The sequence below is a fragment of the Rhincodon typus genome, chromosome 4 (genome assembly GCF_021869965.1).
Source record: "Rhincodon typus isolate 14 chromosome 4, sRhiTyp1.1, whole genome shotgun sequence".
Taxonomy (NCBI): Eukaryota; Metazoa; Chordata; class Chondrichthyes; order Orectolobiformes; family Rhincodontidae; genus Rhincodon; species Rhincodon typus.
In genome coordinates this window covers 86247554-86273980 of record NC_063335.1, presented here as the reverse complement: position 1 = coordinate 86273980, position 26427 = coordinate 86247554, and the positions used below count along the sequence as shown (strand labels likewise).

The following is a 26427-nucleotide window of genomic DNA, read 5'->3' as shown; positions in this document are numbered from 1 at the left end:
CTACACCTTGTTATCTCAGACTCCAGCATGGGCAGTTCCTACTATCTCTGAGTGAATATTGTATTGTTCTGAACAAAAAAAAACTTTGTCCAGTGATTTTTTTTTTCTCCCCTTTTGCATTCCTGAAAATGCACCCTCATCTAGGAGTAGAGTTTATGGGTATTGGTCATATTGTGATACCTTAACTGACTGCTGTGAACTTAGGCGGTAAGAATCAGCAGGTTTGAGCATGACATCGCCACAGATGTGCTGAGTCCTGTTCTCACCTGATAAAAGCCATTTGTACATTTTTCCAGTAGGGGTCGCTGGTTTTCAATGAGAATGAAATTGGTTGCAAAAACAAAGTTGCTAGAAAAGCTCAGAAAGGTCTGGCAGCATCTGTGGAGGAGAAAACAGAGTTAACGTTTCGGGTCCAGTGACCCTTCCTCGGAGCTTTTCCAGCAACTTTGTTTTTGTTCCTGATTTACAGCATCCACAGTTCTTTTGGTTTTTATAATGAAATTGGTTGGCTAGTTCCTATTCCGCCTCCTAACTGAAGGAGATACTGGGTTCAGTTGTAGTAACAGTATTGTATTTGCAAAACATAACTTCACCTAGATGGGGGATACAACCTGTAGCTGTTGTGAATTCTGTGGCATATTCATTTGGGATACTCTTGGAAAGAAATGAAGAATGATTTGCATTGAGGAATTTCACAGGTTTAAGCTGAATTTTTGTGATTTCTAAGATTAAAGTTGTTGCTTTGAGGTGTATTTAGTTTAGAGGTTTCTCAGATTATGGAATATTATTGTATATTTCTTTTATCCCATCCTGTTTAATTTCCCATTATTGATATCTTTCAATCTTTCTTCTACACAGATAAATGAAAACTTGTATTTCTTCACTGTATAGAATTTTGGAATTCTGTGCATTTTGAGCACTCACTGACTTCCTTGCACCACTAAAGCGATTAGTTGCTCCATTCAGTCAATCACCACTGTACAACAGAAGAAGTAACTGACTTGACCAAGCTATGTACCAACGCTTCTCTAGTATGCTCTTTGGAATGATTGATCATGCTGAAAATGACAGCCAGGAACCTGAGCTTTGTGAGAAGGAGGATGACGAATGGATTCTGGTCAATTATATAGGTGAGAAAATTAGATACAGAACACAAATTAACATGAATTATATGATAAATAATAAATTTTATATTTGTTGCTTCAGTATTAGCCTGATTACTTTGTATTCAATAAGGCACTATAACTGATATAGATAGGATTACTTTTTTTATTATGAATCATCATACAATGACCGATATTTTTGGAGATGTTTGAACCTCCATTTTCATGCCAGTTTTGAGAGTTTAATCACATTAAAGCCGTCTTTTGTACAACCAGGATTTTTTTGTCCACAAATTGATATTTAAATTTTCAATTGCTCTAAGTGCCACAATGGTAGCATGTACCATCATGAATTATATAATTTGATTGCCAACCTGTGCTGAGTTAACTATCCTTAATCAAGTAATGCCTAACTGTTTTCTCTGGACTGAGGAAGAAATCTTCTGTAATCCCTGTTAGAAGTAAAAAAAAGGACAAAGAGCAATGTCAAGGTCAGGCTTAGCAGTAGTGGTTAGTTCTATACTGCATTAGCTACATGGCCAAGGTACTAGAGTTCTTGTATTAGAATACAGTTCCCCAGGTACAAGTCCCAAGTTTCTAAAGACAGTGTAAAATTGACTTAGTTAGAGTCACAACAAATACTACAAGTGAGACTATTAAACAAAACTTGAAATAAGAAATAAAATCTCTTGAAGTGCCTCAAAACAAGTAGATTATATGACTACAGTTATATCAATCAAATGATCTCTCAACGCTGTTTCCTTTCATATCGCTCTACCCATACCTATTGAAGATTTATAACTTAATTTCCAGTAAATGGGAAGTGTATTCCAATGAGTTTTCCATTATGTTAAATATTTTAAGGATTGTTTGTATTTTTTTGTGTTTACTTGTTTACAATTGGAACTTGGAGGCAGCTTAGAAAGAGACATTTTATTGCTTCTATTGAAATGATATTCTAGTCTTGAGAATCTGTAGATGGTCAGCCAGGCTCTGCCCATAAATTTGGCAGGAGACAAGCAGAACCCATTTTAAGAAAACAACAGGAAGCCAACTGCACAAGTTTATTTCATTTCCGATACCTTTCAATCTGTCTTGTGATGGGAGAGCCTTTTTCATTGGTTTGCAAGGGTCAAGTATAATCAGTTTACAGAGTCGGGGGAGTCTCACCACACTGCAAGCTTTCACTTCCTCATTTTGTTTAGAATTCATTGCAAAACTGGATGCTGATGAGCTTAGTGAGAGGAGGCATCCAAATTATTCCAGATAAGTGTAAATGGGTCCAACGCTTTCCTTCACGCAACCTCCTAAAAATTGTCTTTTTAAATGTTTTGATTATGGGGGTGGGGTGGAGAGGTGGGGGGAGTGGGTAGTCCTGTCAGATGGGAGGCATGTAGAGAATTTCGACACCTATCATGTGTTGATTTCCACATATGATATAGCTGTCTCACAGACTAGTTAAGCAATAGCCTGACATAGTCATTCTCACAGAATCCTACCTTAGAGACAATGTCCCAGACACCACCATCACCATCCCTGGATATGTCCTGTCCCATCAGCAGGACAGACCCAGCAGAGATGGTGGCGCAGGGGTATATAGCTGGGAAGGAGTTGCCCTGAGAGTTCTCAGCATTGACTCCTGACCCCATGCAGTCTCATGGCTTCAGGTTAAACATGCTGATCACCATGTACCGTCCTCCCACAGCTGATGAATCATTACTCTTCCATGTTGAACAACACTTAGAGGAAGGAAGCACTGAGGATGGCAATTTCAATGTCCACCACCAAGAGTGGCTCGGCAGCAGTACTACAGACTCAGGCTGGTCAGCTCCTAAAGGACATAGCCGCTAGACTGGGTCTGCGGCAGGTGGTGAGGGAATCAACTAGAGAGAAAAATATACTTGACCTCATCCTTACCAATCTGCCAGCTGCAGTTGCATCTGCCCGTGACAGAATCGGTAAGAGTGAACATCGCACAGTCCTGTTGGAGAAAAGTCCCACCTTCACATTGAGAATAACCTCCATCGTGTTATATGGCACTATCACTTTGCACAGATCTAGCAACTAAAGACTGAGTATCCATGAGGCACTGGGCCATCAACAGCAACAGAATTATACTCTAGCACAATCTGTAACCTCATGGCCCAGCATATCCCCCATTCAACCATTACTACAAGCTGGGCAATCAACCTTGGTACGATGGAGAGTGCAGGAAGGCATGCCAGGAGTAGTACCAGGCATACCTGGGGATGGGGTGTCAACCTGGTGAAGCCACCAAACAAGACAACTTGCACGCCAAACAGCATAAGCAGCAAGTGATAGACAGAGCTAAGTGATCCCACAACCAACAGATCAGATCTAACCTCTGTTGTCCTGCCACATCCAGTTGTGAATTGAGGTGGACAATTAAACAACTCACTGGAGGAGGAGGCTCCACAAATATCCCCATCCTCAATGATGGAAGAGCCCAGCACATCAGTGCAAAATATAAGGCTGAAGCTTTCACAGCAACCTTAAGCCAGAAGTTCCAAGTGGATGATCCATCTCGACTTCATCCAATAGCCCCCAGCATTACAGTCTTCAGCCAATTCGATTCACTCCATGTGATATCAAGAAATAGTTGGAGACACCAATACTACAAAGGCTATGGGCCCTGACAACATTCTGGCAATAGTACTGAAGACTTGTGCTCCAGAACTTGCTGCCCCCCTCGCCAAGCTCTTCCAGTACAGTTACAACACTGGCATCTACCTGGCAATGTGGAAAATTGCTCAGGTAAAAAGCAGGACAAATCCAACCCGGCCAATTACTGCCCCATTAGTCTATTCTCAATCATCAGTAAAGTGATGGAAGGTGTCATCAACAGTACTATCAAGCAGCACCTGCTCAGAAACAACCTGCTCAGTGACGCCCAGTTTGGGTTCCGCCAGGGCCACTCAGCTCCTGACCTCATTACAGCCTTGGTTCAAACATGAATAAAAGAGCTGAATTTCAGATGTGAGGTGAGAGTGACAGCCCTTGACATTAAGGCTGCATTTGAACAAGTGTGGCCTCAAGGAGCCCTAGCAAAACTGGAATCAATGGGTATCAGGGAGCAAACTCTCCAGTGGTTGAATTCATAGCTGATGCATAGGAAGATGGTCGTGGATCTCAGCTCCAGCACATCTCTGCAGGAGACCCTCAGGGTGGTGTCCTAGGCCCAACCATCTTCAGCAGCTTCATCAATGACCTTCCGTCCATCAGAAGGTCAGAAGTGGGGACAATCGCCGATGAATGCACAATGTTCAGCACCATTCGTGACTCCTCAGATATTGAAGCAGTCCATGTTCATATGCAACAAAATTTGGACAACATCCAGGCTTGGGCTGACAATTGGTAAATAACATTTGCGCCACACAAATGCCAGGCTATGACCATCACAAAGAGGACACAATCTAACCACCACCCCTTGGCATTCAACAGTGTTACCATCACTGAATCCCCCACTATCAACATCTTTGGGGGTTATCATTGACCAGAAGCGCAACTGGACTCACCACATAAACAGAGTGACGACAAGTGCAGGCCAGAAGCTGGGAATACTGCGGCGAGTAACTCACCTCCTGACTCCTCAAAGCCTGTCCACCGTCTACAAGGCACAAGTCAGGAGTGTGATGGAATACTCCCCAAGTGCCTGGATGAGCACAGATCAAACAACACTCAAGAATCTTGACACCGTCCAGGACAAAGCAGCCCGTTTGATTGGCACTACATCCACACCCTTCACCACTGCTCAGTAGCAGTAGTTTGTACTATCTACAAGATGCACTGCGGAAATTCACCAAAGATCCTCACACAGCACCTTCCAACCCCAAGACCACTTCCATCTAGAAGGACAAGGGCAGCAGGTATATCAGAACACCACCACCTCCAAGTTCCCCTCCAAACCACTCTCCATCCTATCTTGGAAATATATCGCCGTTCATTCACTGTCGCTGGGTCAAAATCTTGGAATTCCCTCCCAAATGGCATTGTGGGTCAACCCACAGCAGGTGGACTTCAGTGGCTCAAGAAGACCGCTCACCACCGCCTTCTCAAGGACAAGTAGGGATGGGCAATAAATGCTGACCCAGTCAGCAATGTCTCAGAAATGAATTTTTAAAAATTACCAGAGTCGAACCCACAGTCGTGTTTTCACTGCGATGCATGTTTGGTATCTTTCTACAGCCTCTACCAATGTGTTGCGGGCACCACCAGCATAGCACTCAATGGATTTCAGGACTTTTCCTGAATGAATTGGAATGCTAACAAACAATAGCATAGGTTATACTTGTTGTTTAAGCAGGGCAATGTGACATCTCCTAAGAGACAGCACACAGCAAAAACTCTAGCCAAATTGCTTCTGACTAAATTGCTTCAGTTAGGGATTTCAGAGGGAGACAGTTGTGCAGTGCTACCGTGACTAGACTAGTAAACCAGACTTGCAGCCTAATGTTCTGGAGATCTGGGGTCTGTATCCCACCACGGCTAAAGGTGAAATCCGAATTCAATAAAAACTTAAAATCTAAAAATGTGCATCATCAAATATGTAACCATTGTCGATTGTAAATCCCTATCAGGTTCACTAATGTCATTCAGCGAAGGAAACCTGCCATCCTTTCCTGACTTGGCCTTTATGGGACTCCAGACCACAGCAATGTGGTTGACTCTTAACTGCCCCTTGAAATGGCCCTCAAAAGTCACTCCTGCTGGCCCAGACAGTAACATGCACTTGCCATGATCGAATTTAAAGAGAAACATTCAATATATGCAGCTATGTAGAAATATTGGTGTTTCTTTCCATAAATCTTATTATGGAATTGCCTTGATTTCTTTCATTCTTGTTTAAACAACTTTAATTGGCTATTCCAGAAATAGACCATAGCATAGATCTCTTATTAATCAAGAACACTTCTAGACTTTGTCACTCATGTTGGATAATTGAATGCATTTCTTTCAATGTGATGCCACTTCCAAAATCAAATGCTGTTTTTCTCTGTTTTTCTCTGCATTGTTTACATCTACAGAGCTGGGATGTTTGTTTAGGTTAGAGCACAGATTCAAGCATGACATCATCTTTTGAACTTCTATTTTTGTTTTTACAAAATTTGGGCCTTGAAGTAGATAAATTGAAACTATTCCCTCTGTTTAAGGGATCCAGAACAAAAAGGCATTATTTTAAAATTTGAGCTAGGCCAGTTAAGAATGAAATCAGGAAGCACATTTTCCATACAAACAGTGGTGCAAATCAGGAATTCCACCTGAATGCTGAGTCAACTTGAATGTTCAAGGCTGTAATCAAGAATGTCAAGAAATATGGAATGAAGGCAGGTAAATGCAGTTGAGGCACAGATCAGGTACAATCTGGTGGAAAGGTGAAACAGGCTAATGGGTTAAATGTCCTATTGAGATCTCTATGGACCACTGTACAGTTCTGTTGGGAGAGGCACTTCTGTAAAAACAAAACAATTTTGTATCTTACAATAGAGTATCAGAAGTAAATTCTCAGTCTCTATGCAGTAACTTTAATGAAATGTTTTTTTTAAAGGTGGAATCTTTTCGCATTAAGCAAACTGAAATAGCAATGTAGAGTTGAGAATGTAGCAACCAGATTTTTAAAAGTTTTAAAACTCATTCACAGTGGAATTTCTGCAGCTTTTTTTAAAATGCTAGGTGTTCTGTACATTTCCAAAACAACTTTTTCCCCAATGTATTTTTCATCAAGTAGCTACTGACTTGCAGATTTGAGATCCTGACTGTGTGCTACAGTTGTATCCAGCTGTATCTTATTTATATATCTTGGAACTAATTTGTACTGTATAACAATAATTTTGGAGAACAGCAGATATTAAAACAATATGTAAGCAACTAAAGCAACCAAGTGTTTTAAAAGAAAACTTCACTAAACTAGATTGCACCACTTGTGAAAGAAAACCAAGAATTTATTTCCAGGCGTACTATTAAATATAAATATGTTGCCAGGACTGATCCTTTTCCAGTATTACACATATTTTCCAGCAGTAGATGTTGGATGATAATCAGGATCGTGCGCTCTAGTCTGGAGATACTGAGGTCCAATGTAGCATTTCCATTTAACTACCAATTAAAATAATCTATCAACAGAAATGAGAAACTGAGCTTGAAGCCTTCAGTCTGCAGTGAAATTGTTTCTTGTCACAAAGATCAAGCAATCTCTATCGTGTGGATTTCACATTTCCTGACATTAATTTCATTCTGAAGGTAGCTGGAAAATAGTGTCTAGTAAAATTGAACTTGTCAAGCAGGTTAAACAAACAAAGATATTGAAGAATTTGTGCAGACAACAAAACAGGAAGTTACAAGCAATGTTTATCATTTGCCTTTTCAAATTTTTCAGAAAGTGAAGTAAAGGTTGAGACATACAAATGGGATTAAAGTAGAACCTGAAATAATATAATAATTATTTTAAAAGTCTGTTTTCATGGTTAGAGGCGTTGTTCAAAAATAAATTAATTAGTATTCTGTTTAAAAACCCAGTTATGTCTCCTTCAACAATGTGCATCAATTTTCAAGGGCTTTTAGCAGCAAGGGTAATAATGAAAAGAATAAAAAGATGCTCTTGTCAGTCATTTTTCGTTGATAATTGTCTGACAATCAGCTCAATAGTGGACCCAAGTGAGGGAGGAGGGATTCATTGGCATTGATTTCCAGATTTTTGTATTTTAATTGCAAATGTGTAGTCACCCCAAGTTGCTGTTGGTCTCCAAAAGTAATAATAGCAAACACTGACAGTTTTTGCTGTCATTGCAGTCCCAAAATCTAGGCCATCATTAATTTTAGTACTGAACTGTACTTTTGATTTGCCCACTTTCTTGTGGTCTCATTGTATCATGGCATTTATAACATTTTGGAATTTGAAGTATCAAATTTGATAAATTTCTACTTATCTTTCTCAATTTTAAAAGTCATTGCTAATACAATTTATGTAATAAATGTAAATTATTATTATGTAAAAGACACTAATGCTGCATAAAAAGTTTAATTTTAATGAATAAAATGTTCCATCCTTGAAGTTGTGTTGAAGGGATAGATTTAATGCTGTAAACATGTTGAAGGCATGTTGAAGGGAGATGTTTATTATGGTGTTTTGAAATCATGCATTGTTGATATGTATTCATTAGCTCATGTTCGTAATATTTGTTTTTAAAAGTGACACAACTTGGTGTTTGGAAAATCCTGTAGGTGCATAACTTAATGTAATTTTTTTGTTCTTTATTGTCAACACTTGTGTACAAATATATGTATTGATTATAATCTGCAGGATTGATTACAAAATAAAATTAATAAATGTGTTTCCTTTTCTCATCCTATCCCTGATACCTGCTTCATTTTTTAAACTTTAATGCTTTGCCACTTGCATGCCCTTTTTTTTCTGTCTCCTAATTCTAACACAACTTAACTGCTTGTTAGATGCTTGCACTGAATTGTCTAGAGAAGAATTGGATGGCATAGACAGAGAAGGCTCTCCAAAATCAGCTATTTTCTCTTCTTCAACCTCTTCTCTTGAGTTGCTCGGCAATTGCAGTGACCCTTGCTTTCTTCAGCTTGACTCCTGTACTTTGGAGGAGAGCTGGTTCATTACCCCTCCCCCCTGTTTCACTGCAGGTGGCCATGCCCCAGTGCAGGTGGAGACCAGTCCAATGGAAAATCTTCTTATTGAACACCCCAGCATGTCTGTATATACAGTGCACAATGTCCGAAGCAATATGAGAGAGAACAGCAGGTCTGTTGAATATGAGAAAGAAACTATCAGGTAGGTTTGTAGAAATGGTGATTTTGAAACTTGTGAAATACAAATTGGGAGTTACATGAGAAAGAGAACTTCTGATCCTATTTTATTTTTAAAAATTCACATAATGTATATTCTTTAAATTACAAAACATGGAAACTTTATTTTGATCTAGCACAAATTCTAGACATAAGAATATCTAAGACACAACATATTGAGTGATGAACTTAATGAATACTAGAACTGAAATAGTCTGTTGTAGTCCCAATATTTATTACAAAAATAGAAAATGGCAATCTCAAAACTGCATTATGGATTGATATTTCAATTTTCAAGAATGCTCATCTTGTCCCATGAACAGTTCAGGAATAAAAATGATAAAGTTGCACAAAAGCGAGCTTTGATTGTGCAATTATATTTTTTTTAGAACTTGAAAACCTGTCATCAATCGAACAAATACGTAAGACTCCTTTGATCAACATTATTTGAACTTTAATATTAATGCCAAATGTAGCTGAGTGAAGAGATATGATTTCATTTTCTGACCAACATCAAGTTGATTACATTTGCCAGGGATAGGTAACATTGGTTACGTTACAGGACCAGTAATCCAGAGACCTATCTGGACATATGAACAAGGCAGAAGAGTAGACCACTCTGCCCATTGAGCCTGTTCTGTTACTCAATACAATCATGGCCGATCTTATTTTAATCTCAACTCTACATTGGTGCAGTGGCCCTGATGATAATTTTTCACCCCTTGACAACCAAGAATCTATCCACCTCTGCCTTTAAACATTTAAAGACTACCACTGCATTTTCAGGAAACGAATGTCAAAGACTCTCAACTCTTTGAGAGAAAAAATGTTTCCTCATCTCTGTGTTTTAAATGGGTGCCTCCTTATTTTTAAACTATGATCTTTAGTTCTGGATTCTTACAAAGAGGCAACATCCACTTGGTCAAGTCCCCTCAGGATCTTAAATGTTTCAGTTAAGTCACTTTGATTCTAAACTCCAAAGGCCCAACCTGTCAAGCCTTTTGTCATAAGGCAATCCACTTGTTTCAGGTATTAGGCTAGTAAATCTTCTCTGAACTGCTTCGAATGCATTAACATCTTTCCATAAGTATGATGACCAATACTGTATACAGTGCGCTAGATGTCATCTCACCAATGCTCTGTAAGACTGAAGCATGAACTCAAATCCCACCATGGCAACTTGGGGGATTCAAATCCAATTAAATAAATGTGAAATAAAGAGCTAATATCAGTAGTGACCATGAAGTCATTGGATTATTTTAAAGATTCACAATTATCCTTTAGGGAAAGAAACCTTGCAATATGTGACGTCTGCAATGGCTTCGTAATCATCTCGAGTACAATTAAGGATAGACAATTAATGCTTACTATAGAAGGTAGGTTTGCTCAGTTGGCTGTGCAGCCAATTTGCGATGCAGGGTGAGACTAATAGCATGGGTTCAGTTCCTGCACTGGCAGAGGTTACCATGTATGTCCCAACTTCTCAATCTCTCCCCTCACCCACCATGACCCCCAGTTGAAACCACCACCAGTTGCTCCTCTCGCTAATGGGAGAGCAGCCCATGATCTGGTGAGACTATGGCTGCTTTACCTTGCCAAGAAAGCCCATGTCCTATAAATGAATAAAGAAAGTTTGCTTGTGTTGCTACTTGAAACAATGCATTTGCAGTAATGTTAGTGATCTGGTTTTAAATTTAGTGGTATTTTAATGTAGGAACCTGCCTGCTAAGAATATGTAATTGAATCTTTTTGTTTTTTCATTGCTAAAATGAAAATCTTAAACTTACAACACTGCTGTTAGAAAGTTTTGAAGAGTAAGGAACTCTTAAAAGGGGGTCCTGATCAGATTGAATATATTTGAAGAATGGTAAAACTGGCTACTTGACAACTTAAGACAAAAATAATATTTAAAACTTTTAACTTTTCAGTTCTCATGAAATACAAAAGAAATGTTTAACTTGCTGCAAGCAATTTGCAGGTAGCGCTGACTGCTGCATAATGTCAGAACAAAGCGTTTCTTGGTAGACAACTTGCCAAAAAAAAAATTTGGTTTGATTTTGATTTTTAATTTTAATTTTACAATGCGCGCATTCAACCTAAACAATAGTTTCTTTTAAGTTGTTTAAAATTTCGAAAAAAATAGCTTTCTCAAAGGGAGAATTGGATCCATATGGTTCAGCTATTCTTTCATTACTTTTTCCTAAGTGTAGCACTACTATGATATTTTTGCAGCTGTTTTTTATTCCTCTACAGTGTGAGCTGCACTTGCATAATCTCTTCAAACTGAGCTATAAAATAGTTATTTTCAGAACGTAAGTTATTTTCCACCAAAAGCCGATTGAATTGCTGCTGTTTTTGAGAGTCTATAGAGTCCTGAATTGGAACAAGTACATATAATCATAGGAACAGTATATTTATTTGATACACTTAAAACGATGGCATATTAACTCCTCCAAAACCATGTGCGATGTTTATGCAATAAAAGGAAGTTGCCCTATATTCAGCAGATAGTAATTAACAAATATATAGAAAAACAATTTGGCAGGGTCTAGAGGAATTGGTGAGAGAAAGACAGTGAGTCAGAAAGAGAGAAACCGAAACAAAAACAGAAATTGCTGGAAAAGCTCAGCAGGTCTGGCAGCATCTGTGGAGAGAAATCAGAGTTAATGTTTCAGGTTCAATGTTCCTTCCTCAGAATTGATAATAGCTAGTAAAAGGTTGGTTTTTAGGGAGGAGAGGGTGTAAGGAGTGAACAATGGGTGGAGATAGAGCCCAAAGAGAGAGAAGAACAGTTGGACAGACAAGAGTGGATAATGGTCAGCCTGGGAGAATGAATAGTTATTAGTGGCTAATGATGGTGTGTAATAGCAGACTATGTGTTAACAAGGCCTGGTGTGTGGAAATTGGGGTATTATAGACCAGTAAGCCTTTGGTAAGTAAGTTACTTGAGAAAATTCTGAGAGATAAGTTATACATGCATTTGGAAAGACAGCGTCTGATTAGGAGGAGTAAGCATGGTTTTGTGCATGGGAGATCAAAACTCAAATTTGTTAGAATTCTTTGAAGTGACCAAGATGGTGGCTGAGGGCAGGGCAGTAGATGTAGTCCATATGGATTTTAGTAAGGTCTTTGATAAGGTTCCACACGGTAGGCTGCACTGGAAGGTTAGATCGCATGGAATCCAGGGACAGCTGGCAAATTGGATATACAATTGGCTTGATGGTAGGGAACAGAGAGTAATAGTGGAAGGATGCTTGTTGGACTGGAGGCCTGTGACTAGTGGTGTGTCTCAGGGATCAGTGCTGGGCCCATTGCTGTTTGTTATGTGTATCAATGATTTGGATGAGAAGGTACAAGGCATGATTAGTAAGTTTGTGGATGGCATTAAAATAGGTGGTGCTGTGGACAGCGAGGAAGATTATTGGAAATTGCAGTAGAATCTTGATCAGCTGGGGAAGCGGGCTGATAAATGATAAATGGAGTTTAATATAGATAAGTGTGAGGTGTTGCATTTTGGAAAGTCAAATCAAGGTAGGAGTTTCAAGATGAATGGTAGGGCCTTAAGGAGTGTAGTGGAACAGAGGGACCTTGGAGTTCAGGTGCACGGTTCTCTGAAAGTGGAGTCACAGGTAGACAAGGCAGTGAAGAAGGCTTTTGGCACACTGGCCTTCATCGGTCAGGGTATTGAGTGAAGAAGTTGGGAAGTTATATTACTGTTGTAGAGGGCATTGGTGAGGCCGCATTTGGAGTATTGTGTTCAGTTTTGGTTATCTTGCTATAGGCAGCATATTATTAAACTGGAAAGAGTGCAGAAGAAATTTACAAGGCTGTTGCCAGGACTCCAGGGACTGAGTTATAGGGAGAGGTTGGACAAGCTAGGACCTTTTCCTTTACAGCGTAGGAGACTGAGGGGGGAAATCTTATAGAAGTGTATAAGATCATGAAAGGAATGGATAGGTTGAATGCACTCAATCTTTTTTCCAGGGTTGGGGAATTGAGGACTAGAAGGCATCAGTTTTAGTAAGTGGGGGAAGAATACCTGGGAACCTGAAGGGCAACTTTTTTATGCAGAGGGTAGCAGCAAATGGAATGCGCTTCCAGTGGAAGTTGTTGAGGCGGGTACATTAACAACACTTAAAAGGCATCATGGATAGGAAGGGTTTAGAAGGATATGGGCCAATCGCAGGGAAAAGGGGTTAGCGTGGATGGACATTTTGGTCGGGATGGACCAGTTTGGGCTGAAGGGCCTGTCTCTGTGCTGTAGGACTCTATGCAGGTAAAGTGCTGCATCACCTGGAAGGTATGTTTGGGCCCTTGGATACTGAAGAGGGAGAAAGTAAATGGGCAGGTGTTACACCTTCTGCAGTTGTAGGGGAAGGTGCCGTGGGCTTTGGGGTTTGTTGGGAGTGAAGGAGTAGTGGACCAGGATGTCCCAGAGGGAACAGTCCTTGCAGAAAGCTGACAGGGGAGGGGACAGGAACAAGTGTGAGGTGGTGGAAATGGCAACTAATGGCCTCTGGATAAGGATGCTGGTGGGATGGCAAGTGAGTTCCAGGGGGACTGTATCACTGTTGTGGGAGGGAAGGGAGGGGGTGACGGCTGAAATGCGGGAGATGGCTTGGACCCAGCTGAGGGCCCTGCCAACTACGGTGCTGGGGAATCCTTGGTTGAGGAAGAAGATGGAAATTTTACAGGCTCCCTTGTCAAAGTTGGCATCATCAGAACTTCGTGAATGGAATAGAGAGTTTACAGGAGTAGGGTGTGAGGATGTATAGTCGAGGTAACAGTGGGATTGTTTGGTTTGCAGTGGATATCGGTGGGGGGCCTGTCCCCAGAAATGGAAACAGATGTCGAGGAAGGGAGACAGGGAGAGACAGAGCTAGGTTCATTGGAACTGACTGGTGAATAATTTTATTTTCTGTTTTCTCATCTCCACTGTAATATAAAATAGTCTGAAAGCATGCTTAAGGCATGGCAAGATAGCTTGGCTATGTGGAGTGCCCATCCTGTACCAGGTGAGGAATTAAAGACACTTTGTGGCCTAGACCATCATGTGCAGGAAGTGTTTCCGGCTGCGAAAACTTGAGCTCTGGGCTTTGGAACTTGAACTTTGGCTGGAGTCATTGAGGTGCATCCATGAAGCTGAGAACTTTGTGGATAGCACATTTAACAAAATGGCTACACTGCAGATCAAATCCAGGCAAGCAGAGAGAAAATTTGTAACTGGTCACTAGGCAGTCTAATGAGATGAAGCAATTACAGCAGGAGTCCACTGAGTTTACCTTGCTGACCTTTTTTTTTTCCATTTTGGATACTGGTGAGGGTGATGGTCAGAAGAATGTAACGAGCGAAGCTTGTGACGCTGCAAGGGAGTTCGGTTCCTTAGGGAGGTCAGGAGAGTGGAAGGATAATAATAGGTGATTTAGAAACCTGAAGAAATAGACACCTGTTTCTGTAGCTCTGGGTGTCACTCCCGGCCAGTATTTTGCTTCCCTGGTGTCAGGGTTGAGGATGTCAAAAACTGGATGCAGAAGATTCATTTGGAAGAGAATGAACACTTAGAGGTCGTAATAGACATTGACAACAAGGAAATAAGTAGAAAGGGGAATAAAGTCTTGAAAGTAGAATTTGGGGAGCTAGGCAAAAATTCAAAAGCAGAATCTTGAAAGAAATAATTTCAAGTTGCTCGCATTACCACGTGCTGGTAAGTGTAAAATTAGGAAGATTGACCAAATGAACTTGTGCTAGTAAAATGGCAACAGGAGGGAGGGCTTTAAACATTCTAGGGCAGGTAGAACCAATGCAAGGACAGGTTACATCTTGACAGGACAGGGACTAATGTCCTCATGAGGCAATTTGCTAGTGTTGTTGGGAGGGTTAGTCTAACTTGTCAAGGGGATGGGAATCCAAAAGGGAATTCAGATACAATGAAAACAAAGTTGGTATGGAATGTAGAAGAACTGTGAATGAAAGTGGAAAATAGCAGAAACAAAATCTCGAATCAACCAGGGTCAATTTACAGAACAATGTTAAAGGAGAAGTAAAAGTGCTATCTGTGTACAAGCGCAGTCGCAGCAAAGTAGGTGAATTGACAGTGCTAGTAGAATTAAAATTGACTTGCCAATACAGAGACATGGCTACAGGATAACCAAGGCTGGGAACTAAATATCAAAGAAAAATCAACATTTGGGAGGGTTAGACAAAATGTAAAAAGAGGTGGGGGGGACTGCTGATAACAAGGGCAGTTTATCCTTGTCAGGATCTCAAATCGAAACAATAGGAAATAGAATTTGGTTGGAGCAGCAGCAGACATTGGTAGGAGTCATTATAGGTCATTAAATATTTAAATAGTCTAAAAGTAGACAGAGTAAATCTCGTGAGTACCCATGCTGTGGAGGAAGAATTCCTGGATTGTGTTTGAGAAAACCTGAGTCCTTGTTGCTTCCGCAACACACTGATTCAGAAAATAATTTTAGAAGTAGTAGTATTCTGTAATCTGGAAGGGCTAATTGATAATCTGGTTGTAAAAGAATGTTGAGGGAATAGTGGCCATGATATGATAGAATTTTCCATTTATGTTTGAACAGAAATGTTGTTTGATCTGAAACTAGGTTCTTGAGCTAAACAGTAAAAATTTGTATGGAAGAGGAGGAAGTTAGCTGTGGCTAATTGGAAAATATATTAAGCATTTTGATGGTAAATAGTTAATGGTCAGTACCTTGTGAAATAATTCTTGGTTTTCACAAAACATTTTCCTTCAAATAACAAGAAAAGTGAGTGTGCCCTGACTAATGAGGGAAGCTAAAGATAAGCCTTAAATCAAAAGAAGAAGCATGTAATGTTGCCAAAAAAGTTGTAAGCCTGAAGGTTGGGAGAATTTTAGAATTCAGCAAAGGAGAACCAAGAAATTGATGAACAAAGAGGAATTCAATAAGAATGTAAAATAACAAAACATAAATGGATTGAGAAAGCTTCAATAGGTTTTTTTATTCACTTATGGAATGTTGCCATCTCTGGCTGGGTCAGCATTTATTGCCTGTCCCTAGTTGTCTTTGAGAAGGTGATGGTGAGCTGCCATCTTGAAGTGCTGCAGTCTACATGTTGTAAATAGACCCACAATGCAGTTAGGGAGGAAGTTCAAGGATTTTGACCCAGTGACTCTGAAGGATATATTTCACATTGGTACATTGTGTAGCTTGGAGGGGACCTTTTAGGGAGTGGTGTTCCTATGTATTGGCTGCCCTTGCCTTTCAGTTGTTAACACTCATGGGTTTGGAAGATGCCATCTAAGGAATTTTGGTGATTTTCTGCAATGCATCTTGTAAATGGTAGATACTATTGCTATTGAGCTGCAGTGTTGAAAGGAGATAATGTTTGTCTGTAGATGTGATGCCCATTAAAATAGGCATGTAAAATGGAAAAGGTTCGCAAATGTGTGTCCATTACAGGCAGAAACAGAAAAATTTATATGAGAAAATAGAGAGATAAGCTAATTAAGTACTTTGAGACTGTCTTCACAGGGGAAGACACAAAACGTATCCCTGAGATAAGTAATATTCTAGGGTCTAGTAAGGGTGTGTAATTAAAAGAAATTAGAATTATTTTTAAAAAACATGATGTAGCGGAAGAATTAATGGGACTTACAGTTATGAATCCTTGGGATCCAATAGAGTGTTGAAAATTCACCCTAGAGTGTTTAAAAAGATGGCAGTAGAAATGGTGGATGCATTGCTGATCATCTTTCAAAATTCTATTAATTCTGCAGTTGTGCCTGTAGGTTGCAAATGTAATTCCACTGTTTGTGAGAGAAAGCATTGAACCTCTAATAGTGTGGAAATACTAGAATTTGCTTCTAAATATAAATACTCGAATCTATTATAAAAGATGTGACCAGTGGATATTTAGAAAATAACTGTCTGATTTGACAGAGATAATACCTTCTAGAACCAGTGCAATCCACTTGTTGTATGTATACCCACAATGCTGTTAGAGGGCGCTCCCAGATTTTAAACCAATTACCCTGAAGAATGGTGATATATTTCCAAGTTTGAATTGGGCATGGTGTGGAGGGGATCTTGCACGTAGAGGTGTTTCTTTGCACCTGCTACCCTTGTCTTTCGAGATGGAAGTGGTCATGGATTGGAAGGTGCTATCTAGGGAGCACTACCATGCATCTTGTAGATAGTACATGTTGCTGCTACTGAGTGTTGATGGTGGAGTGACTGAAGATGCACAACAATCCTGTAAGATGCCAAGCTTCTGGAGTGTTGATGGAGCTGTACTTATCTAGGACAGTGGGACATTCATTCCTTACTATTGGCACTTTGCTCTGTCTTCCCTTGCTTGTTCCATTGGTCCCTTGCCTATGTCTTAATAATCATCCTTTCCGCTATCCGTCTCACAGCAAGATGTGATCATCCTGGACCTGCATACTGCTTCCCTGCCTCAGATATCTGAGAAGCCCCAACATATAGTAATAGGTTCTGCAAGAGGGTTTTACATAGACCTATGTGAATTGCAGGAAGCGAACTCTTAAGACATGTCAGGCAGTTAGCTCAGGGTCTCGAAGGGAAGCAGGACTGAAGAGGTTTGTCAAGAAGACACTGGATGGTCACAGTTGAAGGTGAAATAGACAGTACTTTCATCATTTGTTTGAATAGACTGGTATTCTCTATTTTGAAACTATTTGAGCACTTTTATTTCTTTAATATCACTTCCGCAATTAAACTGCAGCTGCAAAACACTGTCATTTTCCAAAACTAAATATGTAACTAAATAACTGTTAAATAAATCTATTTAAATCTACTTGGTAAACTCATCAAATAAATAGAGAGATAGCAAAAACTGCAGATACTGGAGTCAGAGTCAGTATTGTGGAGCTGGTCAGGCAGCATCAGAGCAGCAGGAAAGTCAACATTTCAGGTTTGCATCCTCATCACACGGCCCTGAAACATCGATTTTCCTGCTCCTGATGCTGCCTGACTTGCTGTGTTACTCCAGCTCCACACTGTTTTGATTTGTCAACTGAATAAACTTTACCAGTAAATTTTAATCAACCTAACATTGAAGGACTTGTCCTCTTCCTGAGATCTCCAGTGTCACAGATGCCAGTCTTTAACCAATTCATTTCGCTCCACATGATATCAAGAAATGGTAAGGCACTGGATACTGCAAAGGCTATTGGCCTGGACAACATTCCAGAAATAGTACTGAAGACTCCAGAACCTGCTCTGCCCCTACTCAAGCTGTTCAACAGTGGCATCTACCTGACAATGTGGAAAATTATCAAGGTATGTCCTCTTCACAAGCAGGGTAGTAATTGGCTAAGCTGCTTTTGTCTAGTCAGTTTCCCCTCAATCAGCAGTGACGGAAGAAATTATCGGCAGTGGTATCACACAACACTTGCAAAGGAATGACATGTTCACTAATACTTAGTTTGGCTTCCACCAAGAACATTCTGCTCATAACTTCAGTTTTGGTCCAAACACGAGTTGAATTCCAGAGGTGAGGTGAGAAAGATTGCCTTTGACATTGAGATGGCATTCGACAGGGTATGGCGTCAAGGCTGTGAAGTTAAACTAGTGTCAATGGGACTCAGCAAAAACTGTTTGCAGATTGGTGTCATACTTAGCACAAAGGAAGATAGTTGTAGTTGTTGAAACTCAATTCTCTCACTCCAAAGACATCATGTAAAAGTTCGTAAGGAATATCTTCAGCTGCTTCATCATTTATCTTCCTCTGTAAGGTTAGAATTTGGGTGTTTGCTGTTGATTACACAAGGTTCAGCACCATTTGTGATAACTCCGATACTAAAGCAGTCGATGTCCCTAAGCAACCAGTCATGGACAAAATCTAGGCTTGGATTGAGATAGGGCTAGTAACATTGCCTGGCACTTGAGTTGCCTGAATGACTATCTCCAGCAGGAGAGAATCTAATGTGCCTTGATTGAATGGCATAACCTTTACTGAATCCCCCACTATCAGCAACTTGGAGGCTACCAATCATAAACTTTAAATTATATACAAAGCCATATAAATACAATGGCTACAAGAACAAGTCAGAGGTTTGAAAATCTGCAGCAAATAATTCCCTTTTTGTTTTCCTCCATGCTTATCTGCCATCTACAGAAGAAATCAAGAATGTGAATGAATACTTGCCTGGATATGTGCAGCTGCAACAACTTGCAAAGTTTGATACCATCCAGGACAAAGTAACTCACATGATTTGTACAGTATCCACCACCTTCAACATTCACTGCCTGCTCCCATCAGTGCACAGTGGCAGCAGTATGTACAATGTACAGATGCATTGAAGTAACTCACCAAAGCTCCCTCATCAACACTTCATAAATGCATGACTCCTACCACCTGGAAGGACAAGGGCAGCAGATAGATGGGAACAACATCATCTGCAAATTCCCCTTCAAGCCACTCACCATCCTGACTTGGAACTATGTTGCTGGGTCAAAATCCTGGACCTCCCTCCTTAATAGTATTGTGCATGTCCCCCAACACTCTAAGGACTGCAATGGTTCAAGAAGGCAGCTCAGCGCCACTTTTTTTCTGGGGCAATTAAAGAAAGCCAATTTATGCCAAGCCAAACACAAAATGGAAAATGATGAAAATACACATCTTCAATCAGCAAGATTTCTGACAAGTTGAGAAAAAGGTACTTGTGCACGAAAGATACACCAGAATAATAAAGCAATATTCTGGCATTGGTTAATAATTCTTAAAAAATCAATGTAATGGATTTTCCTCATAAATTGACCCTCAATTTCTGACTCTTGATGAGATATAATCATAGGATAGGTCTATACTACTCTTCATATAAATATGGGCATTGTTGGGTCCATTACTAGTGTCAGATTATTTGACTTTTGGAAAGTATCAGATGACCCTTTCCAACATAAGGCACTGGGTAGATATCAGAAGAGGAACATGATGGGACCTACGTTTCTTTTTTTAACTTGTTAATGGGATGTGGGCATCGCTGGTCTATTGCCCATCGCTTTTATTGCCCATCTGTAATTGCTCAGAGGGAAATTGAATCAATCTCATTGCTATGGGTCTGGAGTCTTATAAAGGCTGGGTCAGGTGAAGTGGCAGATTCACTTCCCTGAAGGACATTAGTGAATCAGATGGGATTTTAACATTAGTGATTGTATGGTCGCCATAAATCTAGCTTTTTATTCCAGATTTTTATTAAATTCAAATTTCCCTATCCCTCATGATTAGATTCAAACTCATGCCCTCAGAAGATTAGCCTGAGGTTTTGGGTTATTGGTCTGGTAAAACTGCCTCTTTCCACATCAGGAACCGAGAATAAGAACAACACATTCTACTGTCTCAGCTGCTTTGTGTCCATTTGCCCCATCCACTCTACCTTTGAATCCTCATCCTTAGCTGTTTGTCACCATCTCTAAGCTCTTATGGTCCAACCTTTTCTAAAAATAATTTATTCCATCAAGTAGCCCTATCATCAAGTGAAACATCCCTATGGAACAAGTTATCTTTCAGGACGTCCAGAATGGTTGTGACCAGAGAACGTTAGTGAAGTATATTGAAGCAGGCTTCTCATGCTACCTCAAACCTGTGACAGTCTTTGACCTGACAATGATGTATGGCACATTGTGGAAACATGAACAGCTTTTCAAACTCTCCACCAGTTTACTTTTTAGAATAATAAACCATATTCATATTTGCACACCGCTTGCATGTATGTAGTGGCAACCAAAAGATCAGATATAGGACACTGAACAATAGGCATGTATGGAATGAACTGCCGGAGGAAGTGGTGGAGGCGGGTACAATTACAATATTTAAAAGATATCTGGGTGGGTACATGAATAGGATGGGTTTAAAGGGATATGGGCCAAATGCTGGAAAACTGGACCGTATTAATTTGGGATATCTGGTCTGTATAGACAAATTTGACTGAAGAGTTTGTTTCTGTGCTGTACAACTCGATGACTCTATGACTTCCACGCTTCAGATCTATTGATAACCCACTAATCTCTACGGTAATAAAGTTATCACGGAGATGCTTTCATCCATGCTAACATTGTCTCTGTTTGAAAACATTACTTCACCATACACATGATCTTATTTAGAGTTTTACACAAATACTGATGTAGTGAAAAAAGTTGTTATAGAAGTTGATTAGTGTTATTGAGAAATAACATTAGACTAACTAGATTACATGATGCAACCTTACTTCCTGTGATGATGTAACATTTAAACATGTTTATATAAACATATACTTATTGTATCCAGAATACTATCACAACAGATTGATTAATATGCAGTCTCCAGAGACTATGATTTCTACATCAGCAAAGACGTGCTGAGCAATCCTGATCAACCTAACACCAGCCCAGCTCAAATCAAAAAGGCTGTTTGGACTATCACTGAATCTCTTCAGTTATTTCCCGTCAGCCTTGATGACAAATGGTGTAAGACTGGAAGAAAATATCAAATGAATTCCTTTTTATTGAAGAGTCCAAAGTAGGATCAAAATTCCTTTGCAAGCAGTGGGCAGCCATTAACCAGTTCAGAACCAGTCATGGTAAATGTCACCATCTTCCCTGTAGAGAGAAGATTAAAGCATCCCCATCACAAGACTGCAGAACTCCTCATCAGACCTGGAACACTTCTAAGAACATTAACATTACAGAGAGTTTGCAGGCAGCCTACAAGATATCCACACTGAAATAAAATCCTCCAGCTCCATACTGTGCTGTCTCAGACTCCAGCATCTGCAGCTCTTGCTATCTCAGAATCTGATGAAGAGTTAGATGTTAACTCTGTTTTCTCCACACAGATATTGCCAGACCTAATGAGTTTCTGTTTTTGTTTAAGATGTCCACACCATTGTATTAAAAAGCTTTTGACCTGAATATCTGACTAAAATATTGCTGTTAGATTTGATTTTTGTTGCTACGTTACAAAATACGATGACCTATCAGAATGCTGGTACTAATTGCGCTGTCTCTTCCATAGCTCCAAAGGATCTTTTTGGTGGTCTGCTCTTTCTGAACGATATTCTGTTACTCATTCATATCATCTTAATTTTGCGCTGTTAGATTGGCTGTCAAAGATCAGCTCATGGATGAGTCACAACTTCCTGCCATTTGATATCAAGGTCAAATCCGTCACTTTTAGCTTTTTTGGCAAATTCCGCTCTCCTGCCTCTGACTCTATCCCCCTTTCTAACTGGTTTTACAAGTTAAGCCAGAGCCAGTTTGCACTTTTGATGTCCTGTACAATCCTGAGCTGAGCAGTAAGTCACACATCCAATATCTCACAACCAATTCATTACCAAGTGCTCCTACTTTGCAGCATCATCCACCTCCTCCAATACCTCAGTCTTTCAGACCCTAAATTTAAGTACACTTTGTAACCTTCAAACTTGGCATGGGCAGTGTTTTCCTTGCTATCCTCCTATTGCTGCCTTCTATAAGCACCAATTTGTCCAAACTTTTTAAAACTTGTATCCTGTACCATGCTATGGGCAGAATTATTAACGAGACCTGCAGACTGGCACACTGAATTGCTGGTGTGTGCAGATGGGCTGGGCACTTAAACTGTGATCAAAAGGGTGAGAGTTACTAGTGCAATAAACATTTCCATTGCTTTGGAGGTAAGGGGACAGGTAATCTGGTGAGGGGCAGTTGTTGAAAACAGTGTCCTGGTGCTTATGGTAGCAAGGGAACCTCCTCATTTGTTTTAGCCGTTGGCAATAAACTCGGGGATGCCTAAGGCATTAGTAAGTTTCAGTAGCACAATAAATACTGCACTTATCAAATACACTAGGGAAAACAGTTTAAAATGATGCTTGCAATAGTCTGGATTATATTTATGTAAAGTTTAAAGTCAAATGCCTATTGAGTTATCTTGATAGTTTGGACAAATACAAGTTGTATAAATGATGTTCTATTCTCATTCTAGAACTGAAACCCCTAGCAGGGTAGGCCACCATATTCGCTGCTATGCAGCTACTCTGGCCACCCACAGCAGTTTCGTAGAACAAGCCAATCAGGTTCGTCATGTTCAACGTGGTAAAGAACATGGTGCAAAACACCTCATTAACCGCAACAACATTCGCCGCCAAAACCTTATTAGAGAGTGCAACTCTCGACAAGCTAAGCACAATGGACACATTCTACACCAACCTTGCCAGCGCCAGTATAATTACTAATTGTCATTGCAGTTTCAATTTTTAAAACAATGTTTTTTGTTGTAAATACTGTATGTACATGTAACTTTTTTATAGGATTTCGTATTTAACAAAATTAGGAATCATTAATCACTTGGAGTATTTTAGGGTTTCTATTCTACTTTCTGGGTGCTTTAAAATCAGTATCACCAAATGCCTTGCTCTGAATGATAGGATTTTACTCTTAAAACCTATAAATCTCCTTGCAATCTTCTTCTTATATAGGGTTCGTTTGTTTGTTAAGAATTCCATCTCCAAATGAAGATCCATTTTGTCTGTGCAAAGTATTTGTATTTGTGTGTGTACATGTGCAAGGTATTGCTATATTATTAAACATGAATGCTGTCAACATAATCAATAACAAATGTTGCCTGGGAGATGGAGTGATTCTTTCAGATGTGATTTGTTATGTGAAGTGAAATTTATCTTATTTCACAACACAGATTCTCAGGGACAGTACATTCTATATTTTTTTCTAAATATCTACATGACAGCAAGGAAGTCTTATGTAAATGCATACTTCATTTTTTTTAGAAACAGACATTTTACGGATTGATGGCATTAACATTGCTCCACGGTATTTATAAATAATCAAAGATTTTGGGGCTACATACATGACTTCCCTCTTGGTGGCAGTTTGAATATATCTAAAAATGTTATACTTCTAGGTTATCCATGTTTTCCCCCTAATAAATTTACTGTAGCTTTGACATGTTTTGATGATGAATGATACCTTAGTGCTCTGTATTTAAATGAAGGACTTTCCCCTAACTATATTCTGGTTTTCATATTTTACAGAATAATGGACCTGCCTTGGTTATAAATTCTTTCCATTTAATTATATATTTCTGTCCCATTTCCTAAAGGCTTTCCTGCGTTTTGTTTTGGAGAAATGTGATGTTTTGAGTAAGTGGGGTTCTGGTAGCTGCAGAGGCATCATTTTCCCAATCTGGATCTTTTCCTCAAGTTCATTTTTAATACTGCAGAGCATATCAAATAATAAACAAATGTCTGTCCATTATTCCATTTTTAGGAAAGCTTTATATAACAAGATTTACTCTGGATAAGCACCTTGAAGAAATAGATTGGAAAATTAAAATAAATAACTTAACTCTAGTTAATTAACTTTTAAGGTTTGCATGCAATAATAAACAAGAATATCTAACGAAATTTTTAATTGATTAGCAAATTATCCAACCATGGCTCAGGATTTGTTTTTAAAGTTGCAATTACTTTCATACATCACTGTTTTCACTACAGATAGAGGAAACTTTTAAAACCATGCTGTCCAGCAAATGTTATAAAAGGCCTCATTAATGCCTCTTGGGTTGTCCAAGAAACTGAGTTAAGAACCAAGTCCACCTTTTGAGAGTGCTTTGTAAAATGCATAAACATCAACACTGGTGAAAAAAAGCGATAAAATATCTCCCTTTTGCAATTATTTTGGATATTGATCACTGATAACATTGTGGTAGACTCTAATTGGATATTTGATGAAATGCTTGCAGATGTTTTATGCTGTACAGAAAATTCTGTAGTTGGACATTTCAGGTAATGTAGCCTAAGCAAACTGTTAACTGCTTTTGATGTTGTACAGGTTGATGACATTTGACTGATTTAGTTTGTTTTTGTAAAAACGTCTTTGTACATTGTTTCATCGGGAGTTGATTACATTCATTGTGATGAGATTAAAACAATAGAGAAAACCTAAAAACAATTGAACAAAGCTTGTACGTGTTACTTCAAGAAAGTGTATGTTACAAATAACGATATTAAGCTGTAGCTTTGGATTGCTGAATATTTGAACAGGGATTCATGTTTGGTTTTGTTCTATATGTGCCTTCCAGTGTAAATTCATTACATTAGCAAATTGTTTTGTGTTACATGTGAAGAAGATATGAAAGAGCCAGATGATGTAAATATGACAAACAATGCAACTATGCACAGGAAGGAATTTGTTTGTGGAGTTACTTTGTATATTTTATATTCATTTGAACCAGATAATTGATGAGAGAAAGCCTGGAGATATTTTGACTCATTTGGGACTTTATGGCCATTCAACTGACTGGCATCATTATCCAATTTGCAGAATAAATACAGCACTTTGCCAAATAAGTGTGTCAACTTTATAGACTTGTAGAATTAGTGATATAATTTTATTTACTAATTTAGTATATACCTATTTATTAGTGAATCCAAAATGTTAACTAGTGCAGATTGCACTGTGAAATTGTGTTTTTTTATAAAATGAATATTTTCTTGTTATCTCTCTATCCACATAACCGGAATATGTTCTTTGTTTTATGTTCTAATAATTGTTTATTTCTTTCTTGTATTAAATGTGGAAATGTTTAATTTGTCAATAAATGTAATAATTTGAGTTTGATTATTGTCACTTCTTTAATAAAAACAAAAGCAGAACCAAACAAACTGATAAACTCTAAATCAGTGAGGTCTAAATGATACCACTGCCTTCAGTATGATTGTTGAGAGGTGCTGAACATTGAGATGGGGAGGTGAACATTTACAAGTTGTGGTCCAAGTGGGAAGGAATGACACAAGAAGGAAAGGCTTGAGGTCCTGCAAGCTGGGATTTAGGAGCTAGAGAGGAAATTTAAGAGCAACATTAAGAGACAACAACAGGCAGATGAAATAAAATGGAGGGTAGTATTGAAGTAGGAAAAGCTGATGAGGGGCAGTATAATATTAGAATTTTAAAGAAGTGCTGGAACAGAGGCACCTTTGGGTGTATATTTATGTCTTTGAATGTGGTAGGGATGTTGAGGCTATTTCAAAAGCATATGGAATCTTTAGATTTATTAGTAGAAGCATAGTTAATAAAACCAACAGGTTACAATTGTTGGGCTTCAACTGGAGTGTTGTGTTCAATGCATGCTTTTGGACGATCTCGAGACCTAAGAGAGGTCATGCAGAAGGAACTAATTAGAATTATACCAGCCATTGGCAACTTCAGTTACGTTGACAGACTGGAGAAATTTAGATTGCAGTCCTTAAAGTAGAGAAGGTTAAAATGAGATTTGACAAAGGTGCTCAAAATCATGAATGGTTTTAGAAAGCCAGGAACTTAGAACAATCATCATCATTAGGGAAAATTACTGAACAAACTGTAGGAATTGAAGGCACACAAGTCCCCAGGGCCTGATGGCCCATGTCCGAGGGTCTTAAAGAAAGTGACAGCAGAGATAATGGTTCCACTGGTTGTGAGACTTCAAAATTCCCTACATGCAAGAAAGGTTCTTGTGGATTTGAAAAATGCTAATA

The 26427-nt window shown here is 39.1% G+C and overlaps 1 protein-coding gene across 5 annotated transcripts; it reads left to right on the top strand.

Annotated features, from left to right (window-relative positions):
* The first annotated feature begins 855 nt into the window (after positions 1–855).
* tp53inp1 (tumor protein p53 inducible nuclear protein 1) lies at positions 856–25525 on the top strand. 5 transcript variants are annotated; one of them, XR_007261938.1, is made up of 5 exons: positions 856–1130; positions 8571–8913; positions 18076–18217; positions 19056–19596; positions 22878–22968. XR_007261938.1 is itself a non-coding variant. In XM_048595918.1 (4 exons), exons 1-4 carry the CDS (start codon positions 1013–1015, stop codon positions 22881–22883), a joined length of 609 nt encoding a protein of 202 aa, XP_048451875.1. In that variant the 5' UTR covers positions 856–1012; the 3' UTR covers positions 22884–25525. The 5 variants fall into 5 exon arrangements, 4 of the variants coding, with proteins under 4 accessions (XP_048451875.1, XP_048451874.1, XP_020379875.1 ...); XM_048595918.1 differs by lacking the exon at positions 19056–19596 and having other exon boundaries at positions 22878–25525; XM_048595917.1 differs by lacking the exons at positions 19056–19596; positions 22878–22968 and adding an exon at positions 21521–21547.
* Positions 25526–26427: the final 902 nt, after the last annotated feature.